Source organism: Leucopleurus acutus (assembly GCF_964270905.1).
Source record: "Leucopleurus acutus genome assembly, chromosome: 4".
Taxonomy (NCBI): domain Eukaryota; kingdom Metazoa; phylum Chordata; class Mammalia; order Artiodactyla; family Delphinidae; genus Leucopleurus; species Leucopleurus acutus.
Window position 1 is genome coordinate 121,414,561 of NC_139146.1, and position 25,369 is coordinate 121,439,929.

General features: G+C 40.5%; 1 protein-coding gene across 1 annotated transcript; it reads right to left on the reverse strand.

The window, feature by feature from the left end:
- Nucleotides 1–264: 264 nt before the first annotated feature.
- SLC10A6 (solute carrier family 10 member 6) lies at nucleotides 265–19,072 on the reverse strand (the record flags this gene model as incomplete). The annotated part of the gene is made up of 6 exons (XM_082837732.1): nucleotides 265–482; nucleotides 1,601–1,758; nucleotides 3,615–3,790; nucleotides 6,797–6,885; nucleotides 8,458–8,576; nucleotides 18,663–19,072. The coding sequence occupies 6 exons, from the start codon at nucleotides 19,070–19,072 to the stop codon at nucleotides 265–267; spliced, it is 1,170 nt and encodes a 389-aa protein (XP_082693858.1).
- Nucleotides 19,073–25,369: the final 6,297 nt, after the last annotated feature.

The following is a 25,369-nucleotide window of genomic DNA, read 5'->3' on the forward strand; positions in this document are numbered from 1 at the left end:
CTCTTCACTGTATGGGAAGACAAGAACACACAAAGTAGCTAATAAATCTGTTGTGTAAACCCCCAAAGAAAGAACCTGAAATAGGCAGAGCATATTCTCAAAAGGGGATCCTATGACAAATCACAGTCCACACAGAAATATAAATATGTTGACATCTGACACGCAAACATTCCCATAAGCCCTGCCAACGAGATTCACTCATCAGCTCTGCACTGTCTTTACTGGCCACTGAGGAAGACAGGGACCAGTCAAGCCAGCAAACCCCTACTTGGCACATGAGATCTGGCCAGTTGGCATGACAGCCCTGTGGAGATCCATGGGCCCTGATGGCCCAGGAGTTAGAGCAGCTTCTTCATTCACCTCCAAGAAAGCACTGGTCTCTTTGGGAGAAGTGGATTTCTTCTTAAAGCGGGCTTCTACCCTTAAAGCGGGGTTCTTTATTCTGTGTTTGATCTTCAGTGTCCTCTTGTACATCTTATATGCTAGGTGTTAAAACATACCAGTATTAACAATCACTTTAGCAAAGACTATAATTTGGTGACATTGTGCACTTGTCAATACTTTGGGGGTTTGTTTGCTTTGGATCATATATGTATAAACACACAGGAAAAAGAAGGGGAAAAGAAAAAACTACAGAGCAAAATAATTCAGTGTATCAAGATGGCTATTTCTGTCTGGAATGGACCTATTGTGATTGAGACATTCATCAGGTGGCTGACAGCTTGTCCGTCCATCTGTCCGTCTGTCCATCCATCCATCCAGTCAGTCAGTAACTCCTGTGGAGGGCTTAATATGGGTCAGGTGCCCCCCCGGGTGCTGGGAGGTAGCTAGGAATGGGCCAAGCATACTCCTTCCATCACAGTCTCACCATGAGAAGGAATTAGAACCTGGATTTAAGACCAGGAGTTTTATTCTGCTAGACTTTATCTTGTGGGAAAATTAAACCCCAAGTGTTCCTTATATTAATTGTCTGTAATCAGTATATAATTAGTTATATCAGTAATCATTGAGCCTTACGTTCTGTGACAATAAAAAATTTACAATGGCCAAGATTAAAATATATGTATGTTTGTGTACATATCTATCAATCTATATATTTTAAATTTACCTTCTGTGAACCTACATAATGACTGCCTGCAAAATGATGTGTTTTTGGCTGTAGGGATAGAAAAGCATATATATTTTAAAATATCTGTATGTATTATATTTTGTAGTTAAAAAACATTTCACAGACATTCAGCACAATTCTTAGTCACATAAGTATTGTGAAATAACATTTGGAAGACTTTCAAGGCTCTTAATAAAACATGACAAATGTCATTTTTGAGATAAATAATTGTTCATGGAGAGTTCTGATAGTGCATTGTTTTTGTGAAGATTGTTTATAATTATAAGCTCACTTTCACAGGTTTTTAAAAATATTTTTCTGTGAAACTTCCACTTGTGGCAAAAGATCTTGTTTATACATTTTATTTTCCCCAGAAATGTCAGGCTAAAAATGTATCATAAGGGCAGCACATGTATATTCAGATTGAAAAAGGAGTTAGTAAGCTGGGTGAACAATTTTCAGTCAAGTCCACTCAATGGGGGCTTTACCTACCTGCAACTATGAGAATCCCATCCAACAGCTGGAAGAGTCCATAGGCCAATGGGAAGCTAAGCATCTGGACTAATTGCTCAGCAGTGAAAGATAGGTGCAGCATGGTGATGCACATCTGAATATTCTGAGCTCCAGTTTCTAAGGAAATCGTCCTGCAACTACCAATGGAAAAATTTTACATACTAGCAATAAGGACTATTTTTAAATTTTACATATAGCGATAAGTGCAAGCTATGAGCTGAGACCACTAAAAATGTTTATCCATTCAATAATTATTTGCTGAGTGCCTACTCTGTAGGTGGCCTCTTGAGAGGCACCTCTGAATAGGGCCCTATGAACCCTGCCGAGAATCTGGGTGAAAAGACAAGATATACACATAGAAACAGCACAAGACAAAGTATGATCGAAGGTCAGGGAAATGCTGTAGAAATTCAGAAAAGTGTCATAAATGGTTAGAGAAGGCTTCACAGAGGAAGGGTGAAACTAAAGAATGGAAAGAGTGAAAGAGGCATTTAATGTGGGGAAGTGATTCAAATTAAAGTTCTGGGGACACGTATGAGCTTGGCCTATTCAGTAAGCATTGCTTATGCTCTAAGCCAACCTGCAGGGAGTGGAGGATTGAAGGAGATGAGAATGGAAAGTTGAGTCAGACACAAAACAGTATAAACACTTGAAAATAAACATAAAAACCCTACATGAAAACAAAATGTCTAAAACGGTTTCTTTGGTGAAATGGTTTAGTAATAAGTTTTTTCTACTTTCTCCTTTTCTATATTTTATTCATTTTCTAATTACAAAAGAAAAGAAAAGAACAGAAGAGAAAAGAAAAATAAACCTCACTTGAAAAAGAAAAAGCAGGGGGGAGAAGAAGGAAAACCTAGGCAGGACCTTGGAGGCTGGGTTAGGCAGTTTCATCTTCTCCAATTTATTGAATACAAAGGGCATCTTGAGGCTTTTACAGATGGCAGAAGAGAGGAAAGAGACGTTTGATAAACCGGCTTCTCTTTGCAGACTGGACTGGGATGTGGAGGTAACAAGGGTGTGGAATGTGGGAGTGAAAATATCGTCACTAGTACAGGGCAAATTCAGTGGCTCTTACTTTATTTCTAGTCACCCTGTTGCACACTACAGTTTCTCCAGACCACCCTCACTTCTTTCAGAGCCCTGTCCATAACCTGACAAGATTAAGTGACACAGCTGAACCTCACACCTGGACCATTCACAAGGCAAATGCAGCATCTCAGTCCTGATCTTTCTCAAGCCATCAGGTGTGGAAAAAACAGGATTGCTGACTACACTTTGCCATAGGAATACCTTCTCTCCAGATCCAATTATATTTCAACTCCTCAACAGTCCGTGTTCCTAATTACAGTCGTCCCTCTGTGCCTGCAGGTTCTATATCCACGGATTCAACCAACCTCGGATCAAAAATATTTGGGAAAAGAAAAATTCTACAAGGTTCCAAAAAGCAAAACTTAAATTTGCCATGCAGGCAACTATTTATATAGCATTACATTAGGTATTATAAGTAATCTAGAGATGATTTAAAGTATATGGAGGATGTACATAGGTTATATGCAAATACTATGCCATTTTATAATAGGGAGTTGAGCATCCTTGGATTCTGGTATCTGCAGGGGGCTCTGGAACCAATGCCCTGCGGATATGACTGTACTGACCTAAGGCCCAAATCTTAAGTCCACCACATTCTGGCTCTATGACCTTGGTCAGGTTACTTAAGCTCCCTGAAGGGTTTGCTCATCTGTAGAATGTAGAATGAGATACCCAGAGTATCTGCCCCTCAGACTTGTAGTAAGAAGGAAATGAGATACCCTTGGCAGAGCCTCACCAAGTACTTGGTTACCACCCTAAATGTTCCCCAAGTGGACACCACCACCCACCTTGTAAGTCAAAACTCTTTGTGCTTCCAGACATAGCCAGGCAGCAAAGCCTGTCAATGGCAGTGTGTTTAATTTGTCCTCCTTACAAAAGTTTATGGATAATTTAACTGTACCTCTGCCAAGATTGGTGGGTAAGAAGTGCCAGGAGAAAGCCTGTGACATGGCCAATCAAAGGAAAGATGAAGCTGATGGTCAGAAGAATGATATCTGAATTCCAAGATCCTTTCGCCAGCACCACACCAGCAACTGCAACCACCAAAAGGAGGACCCCACCAACAATGGCTCCAACCTAAGGCAAACCAATAAAAGAGGCACAGGTAAACATCACAGTCTTTTTGCAAAGTCCATCACTGCTCCAAAAGCCTTGGAACCTAGAAGGTTTTAGAACAAAGAGAGGACTTAGAGACCACCGAATCCAATCTCATTTTACAGAGAAGAAACCTGAGGTCCCAAGTGGTCAAGTGACTTGACTGAGCTAGATTTGATGAAGCTCAACACAAATCTAAGTCTTCTTATTTCATGATCAGTATCTTTTCCTCTCAAGTGGAGGATTCTGCCAGAAGGATTGGGTAGTGGAGTTTTTCGTGGATAGGACAAATTTGTGAAATAAGTGAAAATTCTGATAATAAGCATCCAACACCTCTATACACAACCTTGCAGGCCCCGCGCTGGTAACCTCTTGCCTGAGATCTGCCCTGCCTGACCATCCACCACTCTCTCCCTACCACCCCTTCAACCACCAATGACTTCTTGACTGCTCTGCTCCCTGTTCTTCTCTCCTCCAAATGAAATTTACCCATTCTTCATTAGACAACCTGAGCTAATATTAATGTCAAATGAGATACTATTGAAGATACTGATATCTTCTCCCAAATGAATACTGTCTCTTGCTTTTGTTGTTTAATAGAAACAAAAATAAAAATCAACAAAAATTTTTCCCAGTGGTCAGAGTTTTAAACCAGATAAAGAGGAAGCAAGACCCAGAATATGTGGGGGAAAGTCAGGATCTTGGCAAGCTCCCATTCACATCATGTAAACAGCAAACTATGTGCCCAGTTCAGCATCAACCTTGATTTGAAGTGATTCAGGGTGTGGAGAAAGACGGTCATGGGGAACCGAAACAAAATAAAAACAACCCAATGTACCAAAGATGTGTTCTGGGATCATTTTTACTGCTCAAATACAGGGAAAGACTGGGCCTCTGCCTAATGGGAAGATGCTGGAACACACAAAGGCCTCTGATTATAAAAATCCTCGGTCAACTTTCTACCATATTATTAAATATTTTCTGCCACAGCACCTCTGGAATAGCCAAATGGTTTTTTTTTTTGTTGGTTTTTTTTTGTTTGTTTTTTTAATTTGGGCTGGGCTCAGCTGGGTAGTTCTTTGTTGTGGGGGGGTATTTATTTATTTATTTTTGGCTGTGTTGGGTCTTTGTTGCTGCAAATTGGCTTTTCTCTAGTTGCAGTGAGCAGGGGCTACTCTTCGTTGCAGTGCACGGTCTCCTCATTGCGGTGACTTCTCTTGTCACGGAGCACGGGCTCTAGGTGCACGGGCTTCAGTAGTTATCACATGTGGGCTCAGTAGTTGTGGCTCACGGGCTTAGTTGCTCCGCAGCATGTGGGATCTTCCCGGACCAGGGCTCGAACCCGTGTCCCCTGCACTGGCAGGAGGATTCTTAACCACTGCGCCACCAGGGAAGTCCAGCCAAATGGTTTTTAATTTGCTCTTTACAGACATACAGAAAATGTATCTGATTTCTCCACTGACACTGATGGTCTAGTAGAGGATCTGGAAACACCAAAATCATTATTTTTTTGTTAGATGCCCTTTTAAGAAAGTACTCCAAGATAGAGTACTTGAAAAGTAAGAGGTTCCCATGATCATACTCTCTCCTCCTGTTTTGTAAACAAAATTATAACCACACGCTGCCACACTGGAAATTTTCTCCTACTGAAATAACAGGAAAGTCATCATGTGCAATCCGGACGCACAGCATCTAATCCCTCCTCCAGCTCCCTGTGTCCAGCTAATTTGTCTGCTTGTCAACCCCTCTTCTCGTTCTCCATCTCATCGGAGGACTAGAGGGAGTTGTTCAGTCTTGTGCCAAACTGGGGAAGCAGCATCCATTCGTGCATGCAAATGGAGTGGCATGTTCTGTCAGGTAGAGCCAAACATCAAGAGCTTAAACTGAACCAAACCATAAACCCCAGACTAAAATGAACTGACATTTATTTGCCAAACCTCCAATCAGCTCCAAACGTCTTTTTTTACAAATGCAAAAAATAACTAAAACATTTTTTAAATCTTCATGAAAGCAGTATATAATAAAAGTATATATCTTCTAAAACAATACATAATCAGAAAAATGGACAACACCCTAGGAGATGGACACCATTGTTGAGAACACCTCCTCTCAAGCCACATAACTTTTTTTTTCCGTCTTTAAAAACCTCTTTTATCTATTTATTTTTTTAAACATCTTTATTGGAGGATAATTGCTTTACAATGGTGTGTTAGTTGCTGCTGTATAACAAAGTGAATCAGCTATACATATACATATATCCCCCTATCTCCTCCCTCTTGCGTCTCCCTCCCACCCTCCCTATCCCACCCCTCTAGGTGGTCACAAAGCACCGAGCTGATCTCCCTGTGCTGTGTAAGCCACATAATTTTAAAAGCCATTTAACAAGGACATTGGCTTGTTTCCCCAGCAGACAACCCTGGAAAGTCAAGAGGAGGTAGAGGGTTCCAGCTCCCATCATTCCAGGGCCAGACTCCTCAGTGCATTCTGGATGATTTCATTCTGACAGTTATTCGTGTGGTCAACAGCCCTTGTTTGTGTGTACAAACTCCATCTTTAGAGGCTCACCCAGGAATGCTTCTGAAAGACAGCCCTTCATCCTGCTGTTCCAGGAAGCCAGCCACACTCATAAACAATGGGCCCCATTTCATGCAGATTTGAACAGCCTTTGCTTGAGAGCACCTGTGTGAAGCCTTGTGAACAAATGGGTGCTCTCTGGCCACACGCAGGCCTAAGCTTTTCTGTCACTAAAGCACGAGTTCCATGCTTTGTAGGGAGTCATAAGCCTCAGTGTAAGGGCCCATGGGAGTGACAAAGCAAGGCTTAGAGTGGAGGAAATATGGTGGCTGGATCCAAAAATGCAGGACACATAAAGAAAATTGCTAGGTGTGGGGCCGTGTCTGACTGGCCCCTTTGTTCTGGTCATTGCCTGCGTCTATTTGTGAAGTCTCTGATTCTGAAGTGTGCTAACTGTCCCATGGAGTTGCTTACCTTAAGAATAATTTTGGATTGTTTTGGCCACCTATAATTCACATAGACACCAAAGGCCACAGGAATGGTCAGGCACACAAGGGTAATTCCTGAAGAGAAGAAAAATCTGTCAGATGGTATCCCCTCTCACCCTGACCACCCATTTCTCAACAATTTATGTCTATTTCAATTAGATAAAAGCTTTAATTCAAGATGCATTTTATTTCTGCATCCACTTCCAAAAAAATGTTTGTTAATGTTTAGAAGACAATCTTTGAAGGGTATATGATACCACTGAATGCCATCACAAACAGTCTCTCATTTCTCTCAGAATCCCTCAACAATCACATGGAATTTTAGAGACAACTGAAAATGTAAAGATTAGAAAACAGGAGGACCCTTTTATGTCTGCAAAATTCTTTGGTTGCTGTGTATGGGGTCACCACTCTACAACTATAGCTATTATTTCTCCATTTGAAGCCAATGGGTGATTTGCTTCGCAAGGTAAAGAATATCTATTACAAGACAAAAACAGCATTTGTTACAGAAACCAAAGGAAGTTCTTATATTTCCAAGTGTAGCCAGGTAACCCAAAGGCAGGTAGAGAAATACATCTTTTAATTAACACAAGTGACTAAAGACAGGCTCAACAGAGCAGAGGTCTACTTGCCAGTAGGATCCATACACTGACATTTTCCAGTGCTACTTTCCAAATCTGCTCACTTGCAACACTAGCTCCAAAGTCATATGAGTTGCTCATATTTGGGGCTTTAATTGTTTACAAGTGCCTTTTAGAGTATATTATTAAAACAGAATATATTAAATAATTTAGTGATAAGAAAAAGTTGCACATAAAATCATGATTTCTAAATTAAGATTTCACTCAAATTTTACAAATTCAGTGGGTTTCACCTGTTATCAGGACATGGCTCTATTCATGGTTCTGAACTATAGGCCATGGGTTGTAAGCTCTCCAAGTGATTACTTGAGACTCCAGATTGACACTTTGGAGTTTACGAATCATGGTTTCTACCAATTCTCCAAAGACTCTGATAAAACCAGAATAGACATATCATCTCACCAAGTTTTTCTTCCAATCCTAGTGAGTCCACAGAGCTCTCAGAGTTTAAGGAGATAATGAAAGAGCTATGGGTGTGGTTGTGACATGTGGATATGCTTTAATACTCAATAGGAATCATTTATGTTGATCAGTAAAGAAGTCAAGGCCACAGGTGATATAAAAGGTGGGGCTGAGGGAACTAAGTTCTCATTAGAGCCACTGTGATTCAGTTCACCTGTGGGTCATAATGAGTCTAACTGCTTTCTAGTGAATTATATATAAGGGTTGTTTGGTTTTTTTAGTAAGTAAGTTTTCTGGCTTTGTTTTCAAAAGTGAACCGTTGTAGAGGTTAAGAGCTTGGACTTTGCAGTCAGATTCGCGAGTCAGAATTCCAGTCTGCACTTACCAGCTGCATGACCTTGGTCGAGTTACTTCACCTCCCTAATTCTGAAAATACAGGATATGGGACTGGTAATAGAATCTATACTGTAGGGTTATTTGGAGAATTAAATTAGATAACATATTTAAACCCCTGTATAAAGGAGACACATAGTAAACAACAGCTATTATTATTACCATCACCATTACTATTACTATTTCATGTCACAAGCCCAATACAGACCTATGTTCTGATATGGAATGGTGAGATTCTGCTCAAGATTCCAGGACAAGGTGTAGAGGTAAAGGCAGAGTGGCATCATTCCCAGGGCAACCACTGTGGAACAAGTTGTCATACTGATGCTGAAAGTAAAATTAAAGTAGATGCTTAAGAGGGAAAGTTTGAAATGAAGAATTTAGTCCTTACCAAAAACAACTCCTGGGGTACAACTTCTTAGAGATTATGTAGGGTAAGTTACTTGAAACTGTCTCCTGTTTTATTATTCAACAAATGATGACTGTATTTGTGGTCTAGAAAAAGATTTCCTGCAGTTCTTGCCATCTATCAATTAACTCATATTTTATGAGCATTTACTCGTCCTAAACATTCTGCTAGTCACTATAAGGATTCATTTTTTTCCTTGTACAGTTCTTTATTTATATATAATTCATAGACCATAAAATTCATTCATTTTAAAGTATCTTTAGTATATGTGACTGTACTATTCTATTTCCAGAATATTTTCATCACCCCAAAAAGAAGCTCCACCCCATTAGCAGTCCCTCCCCATTCCCTTCTCCCCCCAGCCCCTGATAACCAGGAATCTATTTTCTGTCTTTATAGGATTTTGTCCCTATCTGGGTGATAAAACCAGCAACAAAATCAATCAGTAAAATTAGGGGAAATAAGGTAAATGGAAATGAGATATTCTTCAGGCCAACAAAATACTTACGTTTAAATCACTGGGAAAAATTACACAATCTGTTTAAGCACATACAAACTGTTTATAGACACGATTAATGCTGCTCTACAGATGAGGTGAGGCACACGGAACATTATACAACACAACCCAGGGGTAAAGCAAGTGTTTATTCCCTTCAACATTAGGCTTCAAGAGTCTTGGAAGGTTTTAATATTCATAGTTTAAATTCTCACAGCAGACTGCCTTGCACATAGTATATGCCCAACCTGTGTTAACGGTACAAATGGCCTAGAAACTGAGGCTCACTACCTCCCAGCCCAGCGAGGAGGGGAAGGAGACCCTTCGTAGGACTAAGGTCTGCTGCAGAGATAGCAAGGGTCCTCCAGCACTTGATCAGGCCTGCAAGTTACACATCATTCTTCCTCATAATATGAACCACCAATGTTTCCATCTAATTACCCTGTCTATAAAATAATCTGTCTGTGATAACTTTGACATTTTCTATCAGAAGCATATTTATATTCCCAGCAAAGCAGCAACCATTATATTTCAATGATATTAAAAATACTCCTTCTGTACTCTCAATCACTGCTGGTGAAATGAGGACTTCCCTGGTGGTGCAGTGGTTAAGAATCTGCCTGCCAGTGCAGGAGACACGGGTTCGAGCCCTGGTCTGGGAAGATCCCACATGCTGTGGAGCAAGTAAGCCCGTGTGCCGCAACAAGAGAAGCCACCACAATGAGAAGCTCACACACCGCAACGAAGAGTAGCCCCCACTTGCCACAACTAGAGAAAGACCATGTGCAGCAATGAAGACCCAATGCAGCCAAAAATAAATAAATAAATAAATATATTATTTTTTTAAATGCAAAATGGTACAACCCCTGGAGGGAGTTTGGTAATAGCTAGCAAAATTACACATGTGTTTACACTTTGACCCAACAATCTCCCATCTGGGAATCCAGCCCAAAGATGCACTGTCAAATATTTAACTAATTGGTGACCCTTTCAGAAAACCAGACTTAGGTAATTCACAAATATTTGTATACATCCCTTCTCCTCTTTGTTTTCATTTAAACAATCCTGTTTCATAGCTGCTGTTTAGAGAACAGAGGCTTTGTTGTTTTCTTTTTAAAGCAACTTACTCTGCAGCTTGGTTGCTTTTGTTTTTTTCTCCACTTAATATCATAGGCATGTTTCAGGGCAACAGATATAACAAACTCATTTTTTTAAAAAGAACTGCAGAGTACAACATAAATATGCCATAATTTCTTCAATCACTCCATTAATGCTGAAAAAATTGTTTGAGTTTTCTTTCATTATAAGCAATGTATTAAACATTCTTATATATATTTCACTTGAAATAATTCTTATCTTTCTGTAAAATAGATTCTCCAAAGTGGAATCACTGTGTCAAAAGTTTCTGTTTTTTATTTTAATAGATACTTCTAGGTTATTTTCAAAAGAGCTTGTTGCATTTCACAGTCTTGCCTGCACTGGAGGCAATCAATCCCTTTTAATTCTCATGAGAACATTGAAAACTGCATCTCACTCTTCTTTTGTTATACACCTGACTCTCTACAAGGTTGTGCTTTCTTTCATGTTTATTAACCTCTTGGATATCCCCTCTCAACAGCCTTTCTTGTCTGATTTTTCTTTTCTCAACCTGTAGGAGCTACTTTAAAATTAGGCTACATATCATCAAATGTAATACAAATATTTTTGCCAAGGTTATTTTATATTTTTACTATGCTTATGACTTTTGCCATAATAAATAACAGTGAGATAGTCAAATCTGTCCATCTGTCCTTTTTTTTCCTGGTTTCTAAGTTCCTTGCCTTGTTAAAGATTTCCCCCTCTCCTGAGGTTATTCAAATATTGCCCCCACTTTTTACTTTTTCATAGGTTTATATTTTACATTTATATCTTTAACTTATCTAAAATTTATATTGTATAAGGTATGAAACTAATCTATTGTCTTCTATATTGAGAGGCAAGTGTATTAAATTTTCCAAATAAACAATTTTTCACTAAACTGAAGTGCCAACTTCATTATATATTATATATATGTTCAAGTGTGTTCAAAATGTCCTTTTTTCCTAAGCAAATATCAGACTGTTTTACTTATGGTGTTTTCATAGTGTATTTTTGCATACGACAGAGCAGACACTTCCACATAAATCTTTCTTTTCTAACTTTTCTGAGCAGTTCTTGCATATATTTCACTCCATGAGATTTTAAATTATCTTATTCTATTAAGAATGCTTACTTTGGGCTCCCCTGGTGGCGCAGTGGTTGAGAGTCCGCCTGCCGATGCAGGGGACACGGGTTCGTGCCCCGGTCCGGGAAGATCCCATATGCCGCGGAGCGGCTGGGTCCGTGAGCCATAGCCACTGGGCCTGCGCGTCTGGAGCCTGTGCTCCGCAACGGGAAGGGCCACAGCAGTGAGGGGGCCGCGTACCAAAAAAAAAAAAAAAACAAAACAAAGAATGCTTACTTTGAGCAGTCTTCTTCCTAACTAGAGAGCAGATTAACGAAGAAAACCAGCTTGCCACAGCTCTCAAACCTTTGTATTCAAGAATAGTGTGTGTCTGGAACACTTTTCCAAATTCCTAGTCTATGATAGTGCTACATTCCTAGCTCTTCATATCACCACATCCTGAAAGGAATTCCATATTACATCACTTTGATCTTGAACTTCTGGAGAACTAGCAGACAATTTTCCTCCTCTATGGCTATGGCTCAAACACCAGAAAGGTAAGATTCATGACTGTGGGAAGCAAAGTGTGAGATTATATCAGACTGATTCTATATCCTTGATTACATAGGTTACTACTTCCACCCTTTATACAACTTCACGCCCATAATGTTCACAGTAATGGTCAAGGAAGGCAACAGATGACCCTGGTGCTCTGCCAAGCTGGAAAAGCACAAGTGAACGTGTCTGAATGCATTGGATAGTCACACCTTTTGTTTTACTGCCATGAAATTCCAATGTAGCATAAACAGAGGATGTGGTCAACTGGGTCTCTTGGCTGTTCACATATAGGAAAATTGTTGGCAAAATCTGATTTCAGTATAACAAGATTCCACTTGCACTAAGAAGAATGGTGTCACCATCTGCAAACTATTACAGAGAATGGGACAGATTAAGCAAGTCTGGACAAACAGGTAAATCCTGAACCTCCTTTAAAACATGGAAATTACATATATATGCATTATATTAAAATGTAGTGTCAATAAGTATACCATTTTGCAATTGGGGTTTAAATTATACGACTGTTGTTTTAGTTTGAAACCAATAAACTCAGGAACTCTGACACTCAAAACTATGAAAGTACACACTTGCTTCCCTACTGAAAAAAAACTTTTAAATTATCTAGGTAGTCAGATGGACATGGAATATGCTATAAGATCAGATCAACAGACTTGGGCATAGAGAAGAGTTCAAGGCCAGGTTTTCCATCCCTAAATATAAATGTTACTCCTGTCTGCTGCTTCTCAAGAACGGTAACCAGCATTTATTGAGCACCACCTGCTAAGTATCAGACCTCATTACATACATTTTCTCTTTTCGTCTATAAAACAACCCTATGGGTAGGTATTATTTTCATTTTATAGACAAGGAAATTAAGGTACATAGCATTATAGAAACACACTAAGTCACATGGATTCAATCTAAGTTCTGTCTCTCAAGATGATCTTCAGTTCTCCACCAGGCCCTGTCAGACAGACCTGAAGAATCTGAAGTCCCAGTTTCAGGGTTTCTGCTAAAGGATCAGGAGCTCCTTTAAAGTTCAAAAGTCAAATTTGGTCACTGAATCCCTCAGGCTCTACCACCACCAGTGGTCAGAATCCTTTCTCTGCCGCTGAGGACACAAACACGTCCTCACAGAAGAACAGACCTCGTATGACAAAAGTTATCAAACTAAGAGTTCCCTGGTGGCCTAATGGTTAGGATTCTAGGATTTCAATGCTGGGGCCAGGGTTCAATCCATGGTCGGGGAACTGAGATCCCACAAGCCACATGGTATGGCCAAAAAAAAAAGTTATCAAACTAAGGACAGTGGGAGCTGTCCTGAGTTGTACCAATAAACTGATTGCATTTCAAGAGAAGTTTTTGTAACACACATGAGCAATCAGAAACTTTCCTTCAGTCATTCACCCTCATCTATCAAGCCCCTGCCACCACCAGGCTGGCTCTAAGCATGCAGAGGAACAAGCCCTGGAGGAGCTCAGAGACCTAGTGAGGCTGAAAGTAGCCCAGCTACTGCAGTGTCCTCTGATAGATGACAAGAAAGCATTGCATATTTAGTGCTATGGGACAGAGGAGAGGCATCTCTGCCAAATAGTTTCCAGAGAAACACTAAAAACTGGGGTGGGAGAGGGGGATGCTTAGACTTTATAATTTGCTTTTCTTTTCCTATTGTCACAAAATACTTAAAACTTAAAAAAGCCTCAGATCCATTTCTGGATTATACCCAAAAGAACTGAAAGTAAGGACTCCAAGAGATATTTGCACACCCGCGTTCATGGAAGAATTACTTACAATAGCCAAAAGGAGGAAGCAATCCAAGTGTCCATCAATGGATAAATAAAATGTCTTATATGCATACAATAGATTATTATTCAGCCTTAAAAAGAAAGGAAATTCTGACACAAGCTACAACATAGCTGCACTTTGAAGACATTATGCTAAGTGAAATAGGCCAGACACAAAAGGACAAGTGTTTTATGAATTCACTAATATGAGATACCTAAAGTAGTCAAACGCATAGAAACAGAAAGTAGCATGGCGGTTGCCAGGGCCTAAAGGGAAGGAGGAATTATTGTTTAAGGGATACAGAGTTTCAATTTGGGAAGATGAAAAAGTTCTAGAGGTGGATGGTGGTGATGATTGTACAACAATGTGAATGTACTTAATGCCATTGAACTGTACACTTAAAAATGTTAAAATGGTAAATGCTATGTTATGTATATTTTACCACAGTAGAAAAAAGACACATGACACAAATGAACTTATCTACGAAACAGAACAGACTCACAAACATAGAGAACACACTTGTGATTGCAAGGGGGAAGTAGGCAGGGGAGGGATGGATTGGGAGTTTGGGATTAGCAGATGCAAACTATTACATGTAGAATGGATAAACAATAAGGTCCTACTGTATAGCACAGGGAAATATATTCAATATCCTGTAATAAACCATAATGGAAAAGTAAAAGAAAAAGGGACCTCAGAAAGTCTAACCCAATGGTTTTACAAATGAGGAAACAGGTCCAGAAAGGTATGCTGAAAGACACACAGCTCCTTGAGCAGAGACTAAAACACAGGCCCCTGACACAGTGTTCTTTTGCCTGACCCATATAATAATAATAATAACTCATACAGCATTTTGTGCCAGTAAGACTCTAAGCACTTTATATATATTAACTCATTCAATCCTTACAACAATCCATGAGGTAACTTATGTTTCTCCCTATTTTAGAAGTGAGGAAACTAAAGCATAGAGAATTTACGTAACCTGCCAAGAGGACCCAGCTAGTAAGGGATGGATCTACTTTCTGGCTCCAGACTGGTGCACTTAACTATGACACTGTACTGCCAGATCTCAGTTTTCATGTCCTACTGTCCAAGGCAAGAATTCTGTCCATCCTTAGTATAGTAGATTGCAAAAATGTCCCTAGTTCTTTCTCCCGCTCTTTTCCATGTCCTCTGTACTGTGACTTTGCAGCTCACCCCATTGAGAGGCAGAATCTACTTCTCCAGTCCTTGTATCTGGGCTAGCCTTGCAATTTGCATTAGCCACTGGAATGTGGTGGAAGTGATGGTGAACTGCTTTCAAGCTCAGGCCTCAAGAGACCTTGTAAGCTTCCCAGACACTGTCATATGGTTAGGTCTAGGCTAGCCTGCTGGAGAATGAGAGGCCACAGGGAGGAGAGCCCAATTGTCCCAGCTGAGGCCATCCAAGATCAGTCCACATTTAGCCCGTCCCCGGACATGTGAGAGAGCCCTGCCAAGATCAGCAGAGCTCAGTCCAGGGGCAAGATAATTTTAAGGCTCTTCATACATGTAGGCCATCTGTTTTCCAGAACAGTTATAATGGATGATTGGAGGAGACAGATCAGGCCAGCTGTTGTTGCAGCCTGTGAAGACAATGGGCAAAAGAAAGTTGGAAAAGTGCTGGGTATGTTTAAAGAACAGTTACTAGGGACTTCCCTGGTGGTCCAGTGGGTAAGACTCTATGCTCCCAATGCAGGGGGCCGGGGTTCAAGCCCTGTTCAGCGAACTAGATCCCACATGCTACGACAAAGATCCCGCGTGCCACAACTAAGACCCAGCGCAGCCTAAATAAATAAAAATAAAATCTTAAAAAAAAAAAACAGTTAATAGTCCATTTTGACCAAAGACCTGTTATGCTTAAGGGTTTAATGGTAAATAAACCTGCAGGAGTCAGTTAGACCCAGCTTAGGTTCTACCCAATTTAACAGGTGTTGAGAAGCCTTTACATGTATAATATGTTCCTTTTCTCTTCACAATACCATGAAGGAAGTACTATGATTTCCAGTTACAGAAAGAGGTCCCAAGTCAGGATATAAAGACAGGCAGTCTGACCCCAGAGCCTGCCTTATCCACTTACTACAAAACCATGAAGGAAAGACTGAAGGTAGAGAGAACATTGAGAAGATACTGCAATTGGCCAAGAAAGAAACCGTGGTGCCTGACCTGAGGTGATGACAGTGGACAGATAGGAAGCAATAGCTATGGGTGACATCAAGAGGGTGGGCTACAGTACTAGCCAGAGGACTGACTAGAAAGTGAAGCATGAAGGGGAGTCATGGGGTGGGGAGGGACTGCGAAGATGATGAGTCCAGGTGACTGGGAGGATGACTGGTGTCAGCATCAGATACTCAGAATGCAGAAACTGGTTCAAACATGTTGATTCTGAAACTCCTTGTTTGGTGTGAACGCATGGAGAACTGCAAGTAAATTGAATGAAGCACGGAGTTAAGGCTTGAGAAACACATTTAGGTGTAGCGCTCATCTCAAGAGCACTAAATCTAAATTTCCTCATTTGTAAAATGAAGATGTTGTACTAAATGCTCTTGGATTTTATCCAGTATGAAAGACAAAATTTCTATCAATGACTGCCTAGTGAGTTTTGCTTAAGTTATTTTTGTTGGTAATCAAGAAAAACATAGTGAACTTGTAGATTGTTTCACTTGATAATACTGAATTTCCTACTTGCAATTTTTACTGAGAATTAAGATTTATTACTCTTGTATCTATAAGCTTTTGAAAATCTAATATTTAGTCCCCATTTTAAAATTTCATTTCTTAGAATTTAAATTTTATGCTTGTTTTTTGTTTTGTTTTTTGTTTGTGGGTCTCAAAATCAAAATTTTATAAGAAAAATGGGAAAGTAGCTAATATTCACTACATACCTACTATGTGCCTGGCATCCAACATACATATTTCCTCCTTAAAATACATCCTTGTGGGGAATAGGCAATTTTAACATGTTTTACGAATGAAGCTTATAGGTTAAATAATTTGACCAAAGTTAAAAGCTAATTAAGGGAAGTAAAATGAGCTTTATCTTTTATAGACTTCCTATTAATTGGTGTTTTTATTATAATTTTGGCTAGTAAGAGATGAAGGTAATAAATGTTCTCTTTCCCAGAACAGAAGTGCTTGAGAACACTGCTTAACGATTTATGTTCCTGCTCAGAAGATCTAGTTGTGTTAATAAATGGCATTGAAGAAAGTCCCTAAATTTCAGGCTGATGAGAAACAGATGTGCTTTTAAATCTGAGTTCTGCCATACTCATTTGTAGCATTTGGCAACATACTTAACCAATCTGAGACACAATTTTCTCAGCTGTAAAATTCAGAATAATAAAAGGCCATTTACAAGGTTATTTTGAGAGCCAAGAAAGAAGGGAAAGAAAATACATGAAAGCATAGACCCCATGCCTGTCAGGGTACTTAATAACTATGTTTCCTTTTTCTTTCCAAAAACTTTCAGGCCCTGGAATTTATCACTGTTATATGGACTTTGTGTAAAGAATATTTATCATTTCCCAATTATTATGTTAATGGTCAACTTAATTGAATTTGAATTAGCAGTGCACGTTAGGGTTTTTTTTAATTTTATTTTATTTATTTTTCATACAGCAGGTTCTTATTAGTTATCCATTTTAGACATATTAGTGTATACATGTCAATCCCAATCTCCCAATTCATCACACCACCACCACCCCACCCCCCGCCACTTTCCCTGGGTGGGGGGGTTAAATTAGTGATGCAAGTGATTCATTTCAAATCTTTGATAAGTGGGTAACTAGAAACATAGCCATATGAAAATTAATTATTGGTCTGTTTGGCATGAACCCATTAAAATTTATAGGTGAAATAAGTTCCATATGCTAAACATTCAGCACATGCAGGAAACTAGAAACCCATACCTGCAGCTGACTCACTAACGTCAACTCCCAGCACGGTCAGCACCTCTGATTCATTCATTGTATAATAAATCTCAACTAAATGACTTACACATCGAACAGAGATTTAAATTTATAAGTAGTTCTTTCTCTGGGCAAAAGGTGAAACAGTTTGTTCAGAAGTAAGCAAAGATTCTAGAAAGACCACTGTTTTTAGCCCTGTCGTTTTCTCCAGTTGTGACTCCTCTGTTTTTTCCTCAAATGCTCTTTTCCCCATCAAAACAAGTACTCCAAAATACCTGTGACTAATTCAATCTCATTAAAATGTAAATGAATGATAAAGCTTAATGTTTCCTGGGGTATTTATCTACACCATAATTGGAAATAAGGTCACTGGCTTAAATGAAAGGAATGAGATTCTAGTAATGAATGTTAAACATCTGCAAAACAACAAGAAAGAACAGTCTTAGTCATAAGTCTTTGTGTTGCTCCCCAAGTCAACTCAATAGCCACTTAAAACAGGATACATCTATCACATACCCCTAAAGCTCCCTTATCCTGTCCCCCAAAATACTTATCTCATAAAGTAGGTGCTCGGGCATCACTTGCTGATTAGAGCCATGAGGCCCTCATTCTGGTTATGCCGCTGCCACCACCACCACTACAATAGCTACCAACCAGTATCCTTAGCTTCCTGGGATTCTGAACCTATGTCCTGGGAGACTGTGAAACCAGGACTGTTGTTAAAGCCATCAGCGTGGGTGAGAATGAGTTCACGCCTAGGAAGGGCCATTGGGTGAGGAAGGAGACCTGCTTTCACTGTTGCATATGAACCCAACCCCTCTACTCAGAAAAGTAGTTGACAGTAAAACAGAGGACAATCACAGCAAAGTAAATTTTAAGTTCAGAAAGGAAAGTCCTTCTGGGACCGAACAAGTCTGTGTAAAATGTTTCCCAATGGAATGTCTACCTAGATTGGCAGAGTTTTTAACGCGAAGGTGTCAGTCCCCCCCATCCCCACCCCCATCCCTGGCAGAGTGCTATCAGGGGAAGACAGCTGAGCTTCCCTAGTGTAACTTACCTGAGATCCATATCTCCATCAACCCAGTAGGTGAAAATGTTAGAGATGGTTCCCCCTGGGCAGCACGCCATGATGAGGATAGCCATAGCTTGGACTGGCTTCAGAGAGAAGCTGATGACCAGGAGATAGGCAGTAAGAGGCATGAGCCCAAACTGGCAGAGCAGTCCCACAGCAATGCCCCAGGGTCTCCTGATGTGCGACCAGAGCCTCCGGATCTCCACAGAGCATCCCAAGGAGAACATGAGCAGGCTGGTCATCACGGCTGACACCACTGTGAAAACAAGTTCCAGGTTCCCATAGACCTCCAGCCCCACTGGCAACTCCTCTGAACTGTTGGCAGGGCAGGCTGAGCTGCTGGAACAATTTGCTCTCATCTCCTTATTCCTTAAGGCAGCATTACAAATGAACATCTGCCGCGATGGCTGGGCAGGTCTATCCTGCCACGTTTTGTAATAATTCCAAGTCACACATGGAGGATCATTCCAATAGCTGTTGGCCAGTCGGGTGATTCATCCTAATCTGATCAATTTATTCACAAGTGGCATTATAAAAGTAATTATCATGGGCATGAAACATATAATAAATAATATTTATAATATTATTATAAATATATTATAAATATAATAAATAATATTATTTATAATAATATAATAACATATAATAAACTGTGGTAATTACTTTCCACTTCTGTTCTTACTCACCAGTGAATATTCAAGTGAAATGAGACAAGCAAGCACTGTCAAGTGGAGCAACTGGTATGCCGTCAGAAATCACATCGTGTTCCAGGAGAGAGGTTGGATGGCAAGGCATAATTTCTCCAAGTTCAGTGGGGATTTCCAAAAGCTAGGATGCAATGTTCTGCAGAGACAAAGGCTAACTCTGGAAAAAAGAAAGGCAGCTAAGCCAAAGTCACACCTCACAGCATTAGGAGAACTCTTCTGTTGAAGACATTAAAACAAAAGGCCAGGTAAGGAAATGTCAGGAGGGACTAAGGATAATTTCAAAAGAGCTTTGGAATTAGTCTCACTTTTTCTTCTCTCTATTTCTATTAGAATTTGTGTCTAAAGCCAATAATTAAACACCTGTAAAAATAATGATATTAAGCACCTGATTTGCCTCATGAAACATGTGGAAACTCACTTCTGAACACAAAATAATTCAAGGGAGCTGTCACTTTCTTTTTGAGATGCCTCACCCCAGGTCTTGTAGTGAGGTCTGGGAATTCAGCAAAAAAAATGTAGTAAAGAGCTTGTCTGGAAGGCTGAAGACAGAGTCTGAGGTCAGCCTCTGGCTGCAGTGGCCCAGGGCCCCTCTGTGTGCCTTAACCACATGGACACATGTTTTGTTGGCAAAACCAGACAAGGAAAATATAGTTCCATGAAACTGAAGCTCCAAAACAGCAGATGCCACACCCCTTCTCACAGAAAGCAGGAAGTATATTTGTGGGACAAGGAGGGACACTAGCTATGCATTGTTTATTTTTGGATTTAGCAAATTATTTTCCATGACAAAATGCTCCAGGCATGTTTGCTGTATTAAAAACAAGTTGAATACAAATGTAAAATGAAATCTAACTATTTGCAGAAAGTATAAACTGCCTGAGGCAAACCCCCCTAAAAGCAGCTCTGAAGGTAGAACCTTGCTGGAGGTCATCAGAGGTCAGCATGAGGACCTGCTGCCACCAATTCTTGTTTTATGCCCGAGAACAAGCCAATGTCTACACCAAGCTTGGTGAGCCTGTCAGGAGGCAACCCAGAACCATCTATATTGTGTTCATACAGAGCCAAGCAGAGAAACGAACATTTAGGAGTGGGTTAGGTCTCTGGAAAGCTACATGTTCCCAGCTAAATGATGCTGAGGGGTGGTCGAGCTGAGGAGAAATGGAGGAAGGAGAGAACTAACATTTTTTGAGCACCTACTAAATGACAGAGGCATGCTAGGTACTTTACACATATGTGGCTGTGTCTGGTGAAGCAGAAGTTTTTTTTTAACCTTATTTAGTAAGAAGGTATCAGATTATTTCTGTCTGGGTAATGTCAAAAAGTCCCTTGGCAGTCCTTCTTTGTTGCCGAAATAATCACTTGAATGACCCTTCTTAATTATACAAATTTAGGTTTAGTAAGCCATTCCTGATAGATGACAGTGATAGGAACTTTGGTGATTTGCTTGGTACTCAGCTCTAATAGATTGGAGGAGGGGGCTAAATTTGCAAAGTGGACTTAAGGAGTCTCCAAAGGGGAAGGTGTCCTTGGCCACTTGCCTTTTGAAATTCAGTGTTAGCAGAATTTCTCAAATGAATTAGGATGATTACAACTGAGGTCCACTGGTAGAAAATAAAATCTAATTACACATCCAGAAAGGAAGGGATGTCTGGACAGGTGACAAGTTCCTCTGGATCCAGTTGTCTGGGCACAGATGTCACAGGGTGATACAGGACACACAACTGAGTATGTGGATGTAACCAGAAGAGAAGTAACCTTGAGAGGCCAAGCCTGGGCGCCACCAAGTTGTGTGCAAGGATCTGGACCAGAAGGGGCATGGCAGCAGTGGGTGAGGACCCACTGGCCTCAGTAGTACCAATTTATTCAACAGGTCCCAACAAAACAACAACAGCTGAGACCAGGGCCTACCAGTGGACTGGTTGGACTTTTCTGAGTTTCTCTCCATTTGGGGTTGAGAAGGAGCCTCCTTCGGAAAAGTAAGCACCTAGAGTTCTTAGTAAATTTGTAAAGGAGATTTTAAATAGGGGATCCCAAACATATTGACATGTAGAGATTCTAGTGATTAATTAGAAAATTTTAAAAGCCAAACTTACACCCCGTGCTAGCGAGGTGGATCATGAGATCCCACTGAATCTTCACATCCAAACTAAGAGGTATGTACTATCATTCCCCACTTCACAGATAAGGAAACAAAGGACTAGTGAGGCCTTTGTGATTTGTCCAAGGTTATTAAGCAAGTAAGTTGTAACCCTGGGATATTAAATCCCAGTCTAATTCTCAGCTTGTCCTCATTTCCCTGGAGCACAGCAAAGTGGAAACCATGAAAGTAGTTGGCAGCATGATCATGCTGAAAAGACTGGCAACACTTAGACATAGCTCAGGGATAAAACACCACTAGTTGCATTAAGATGGAGAAAGAAACCAGTTAATCCCTAATCTCTAAATTTTTCTCATATGCTCACAAGGTTAAAATGCACCTGAATATGTTCAACATATATGCACCTTAATTTTGAGATCCAATTCTACAAACCACAGGAAATGCTTCATGTATTTCTATTCTCCGCAGATAGAATTAGAGGTTAAAGATATTCTTCAGGAAAAGCCTGGTTTCTTCAGGTTGAGAATGTAAAGGCAGAAGGGAAAGTGCCAAAAAGAAAGGTGATTAAATATGGCTAAGGAATTGTTTGCCAAACTCTGAGAATTAGCACAATAGGAAACTTCTAGAAGCTTGAAGAACGTAAAAAATCCACCTCCTATACAGCGATGGGAATGTAAATTGGTACAGCCACTATGGAGAACAGTACAGAGGTTCCTTAAAAAATTAAAAATAGAGCTACCATATGATGCAGCAATCCCACTCCTGGCCATATATCCAGAGAAAAACATAATTCAAAAGGATGCATGCGGGCTTCCCTGGTGGCACAGTGGTTGGGAGTCTGCCTGCCAGTGCAGGGGACAAGGGTTCAACCCTGCTCTGGGTGGATCCCACATGCTGCGGAGCACCTGAGCCCATGCGCCACAACTACTAAGCCTGCACTCTAGAGCCCGCGAGCCACAACTACTGAGCCCACATGCCACAACTACTGAAGCCTACGTGCCTAGAGCCCATGCTCCGCAACAAGAGAAGTCACCGCAATGAGAAGCCCGTGCACCGCAACAAAGGGTATCCCTCACTTGCCGCAACTAGAAAAAGCCTGCATGCAGCAACAAAAGACCAAACTCAGCCAAAAGTAAATAAATAGATAAATAAATAAAATTTAAAAAAAAAAGAGGATGCATGCACCCCGATGTTTATTGCAGCACTATTTACAATAGCCAGGACATGAAAGCAACCTAAATGTCCATCAACAGAGGAATGGATAAAGAAGATGTGGTACATATATACAATGGAATATTACTCAGCCTTAAAAAGGAACGAAATAGTGCCATTTGCAGAGACGTGGATGGACCGAGAGATTGGTCCACAGAGTGAGATAAGTCAGAAAGAGAAAAACAAATATCATATAATACTGCTTACATGTGGAATCTAGAAAAATGGTAAAGATGAAATTATTTGCAAAGCAGAAGTAGAGTCACAGATGTAGAGAACAAATGAATGGTTACCAAGGGGGTAAGGGGGTGGAATGAATTGGGAGACTGGGACTGACATATATACACTGCTATGTATAAACTAGATAACTAATGAGAACCTATAGTACAGCACAGGGAACTCTACTCAGTGCTCTGTGGTGACCTAAATGGGAAGGAAATATAAAAAAAGAGTGGGGGCTTTCCCTGGTGGTGCAGTGGTTAAGAATCCTCCTGCCAATGCAGGGGACACAGGTTCGAGCCCTGGTCTGGGAAGATCCCACATGCTGCGGAACAACTAAGTCTGTGTGCCACAACTACCAAGCCTGTGCTCTAGAGCCCACGAGCCACAACTACCGAAGCCCATGCAGCACAACTACTGAAGCCTGTGCACCTAGAGCCCATGCTCCGCAACAAGAGAAGCCACCACAAGGAGAAGCCTGCGCACCACAATGAAGAGTAGCCCCCGCTCACCACAACTAGAGAAAGCCCACGTGCAGCAACAAAGACCCAGCGCAGCCAAAAATAAATAAATTAAAAAAAAAAAGATCCTTTCCCAGAATTGAGGAAATGGCAGCCACATTAAAAAATAATAATAATAAATAAAATAAATTAAAAATAAATTTTAAAAGAGTGGATATATGTATACGTATGACTGATTCACTTTGCTGCACAGCAAGAAACTAGCACAACATTGTAAAGCAACTATACTCCAATAAAGATTAATTAAAAAAAAAAACTAAAAACAGAGTTACCATATGATCCAGAAATCCCACTCCTGGGCATATATCTGGACAAAACCATAATTTGAAAAGATACAGGCACCACTGTGTTGATAATAGTACTATTTACAATAGCCAAGACATGGAAACAACCTAAATGTCCATTGACAAATGAATGGATAAAGAAGATGTGGTACATATATACAATGGAATATTACTCAGCCATAAAAAAACAATAAAATAATGCAGCAACATGGATGGCCCTAGAGATTATCCTACTAATTAAAGTCAGTCAGAAAGAGTAAGACAAATGCCATATGATATCACTTATATGTGAAGTCTAAAATATGACACAAATGAACTTATCTATGAAACAGACACACAGACATGGAGAACAGACTTGTGGTTGCCAAGGGGGAGGGGGAATGGGGGAGGGATGGATTGGGAGTTGGGATTAGTCTTACTATATAGTACAGGCAACTATATTCAACATCTTGTAATTAAACCATAATGGAAAAGAATATGAAAAAGAATATATGTATTATATATATATATATAACTGAGTCACTTTTCTGTACATCAGAGACCAACACAACATTGTAAATCAACTATATTTTAATAAAATCAATTTGGGGGACTTCCCTGGTGGTCCAGTTAAGACTCCATGCTTCCACTGCAGGGGGCATGGGCTCCATCCCTGGTTGGGGAATTAAGATTTCACATGCTGCATGCAGTGCAGCCAAAAAAATGAAATGAAATGAAAATAAATAAAATAAAATAAAATAAAAATCCTATAGGGAGTTCCCTGGTGGCCTAGTGGTTAGGATTCCAGGCCGGGGTTCAATCCCTGGTCAGGAACTGCAATCCCACAAGGCATGGTGCAGTGTGGCCAAAAAAAAAAGAATCCTATAGGTTCCAAAAGAGTATAGGGAAACTCATGAGAGATAGATCCAAAACAAAAGAAAATTAAAAGAAAATTATTTATTTAATCCAAAATTAAAATAAATTGGTGGTAAGGAAATAGACGGTTACATGACACAAGATAAAAAGCCTAATTATATATGTATTTTTTTTTTCTTTTTTTTTTCTTTTTTTCGGTACGCGGGCCTCTCACTGTTGTGGCCTCTGCCGTTGCGGAGCACAGGCTCCGGACGCGCAGGCTCAGTGGCCATGGCTCACAGGCCCAGCCGTTCCGTGGCATGTGGGATCTTCCCGGACCGGGGCACGAACCTGTGTCCCCTGCATCGGCAGGCGGACTCTCAACCACTGCGCCACCACGGAAGCCCCTAATTCTATATTTTGAAAAAAATCAAACCTTGGGAAGTCCCTCGTGGTCCAGTGGTTAAGACTCTGCCCAAGGCCCAGGTTCAATCCCTAGTTGGGGAACTAAGATCCCACAAGGTGCCGGGTGCAACCAAAAAACAAAAACAAACCTTTTGATAGTATTGAAAAGTACTATTACTTCATGTCATGTGCATGAGCACCATAGGGTCAGGGATGCAGCAGCTGTCAGGTGGGCGGGGAAGAGACTGAGGCCACAGCGTGAGGGACGCCCCAGCCCCTCTACGTCTATGTCTGGCAGAACCAGTGTGAGATAAAGAGGCAACCCTTCCGAGCAGCCTGGAAAATCAAGAGTTTGGGCCGGACCTTTGAGCAGACACCAAGATAGTGAGGAGCCAGAAGAAAAGCACAGACT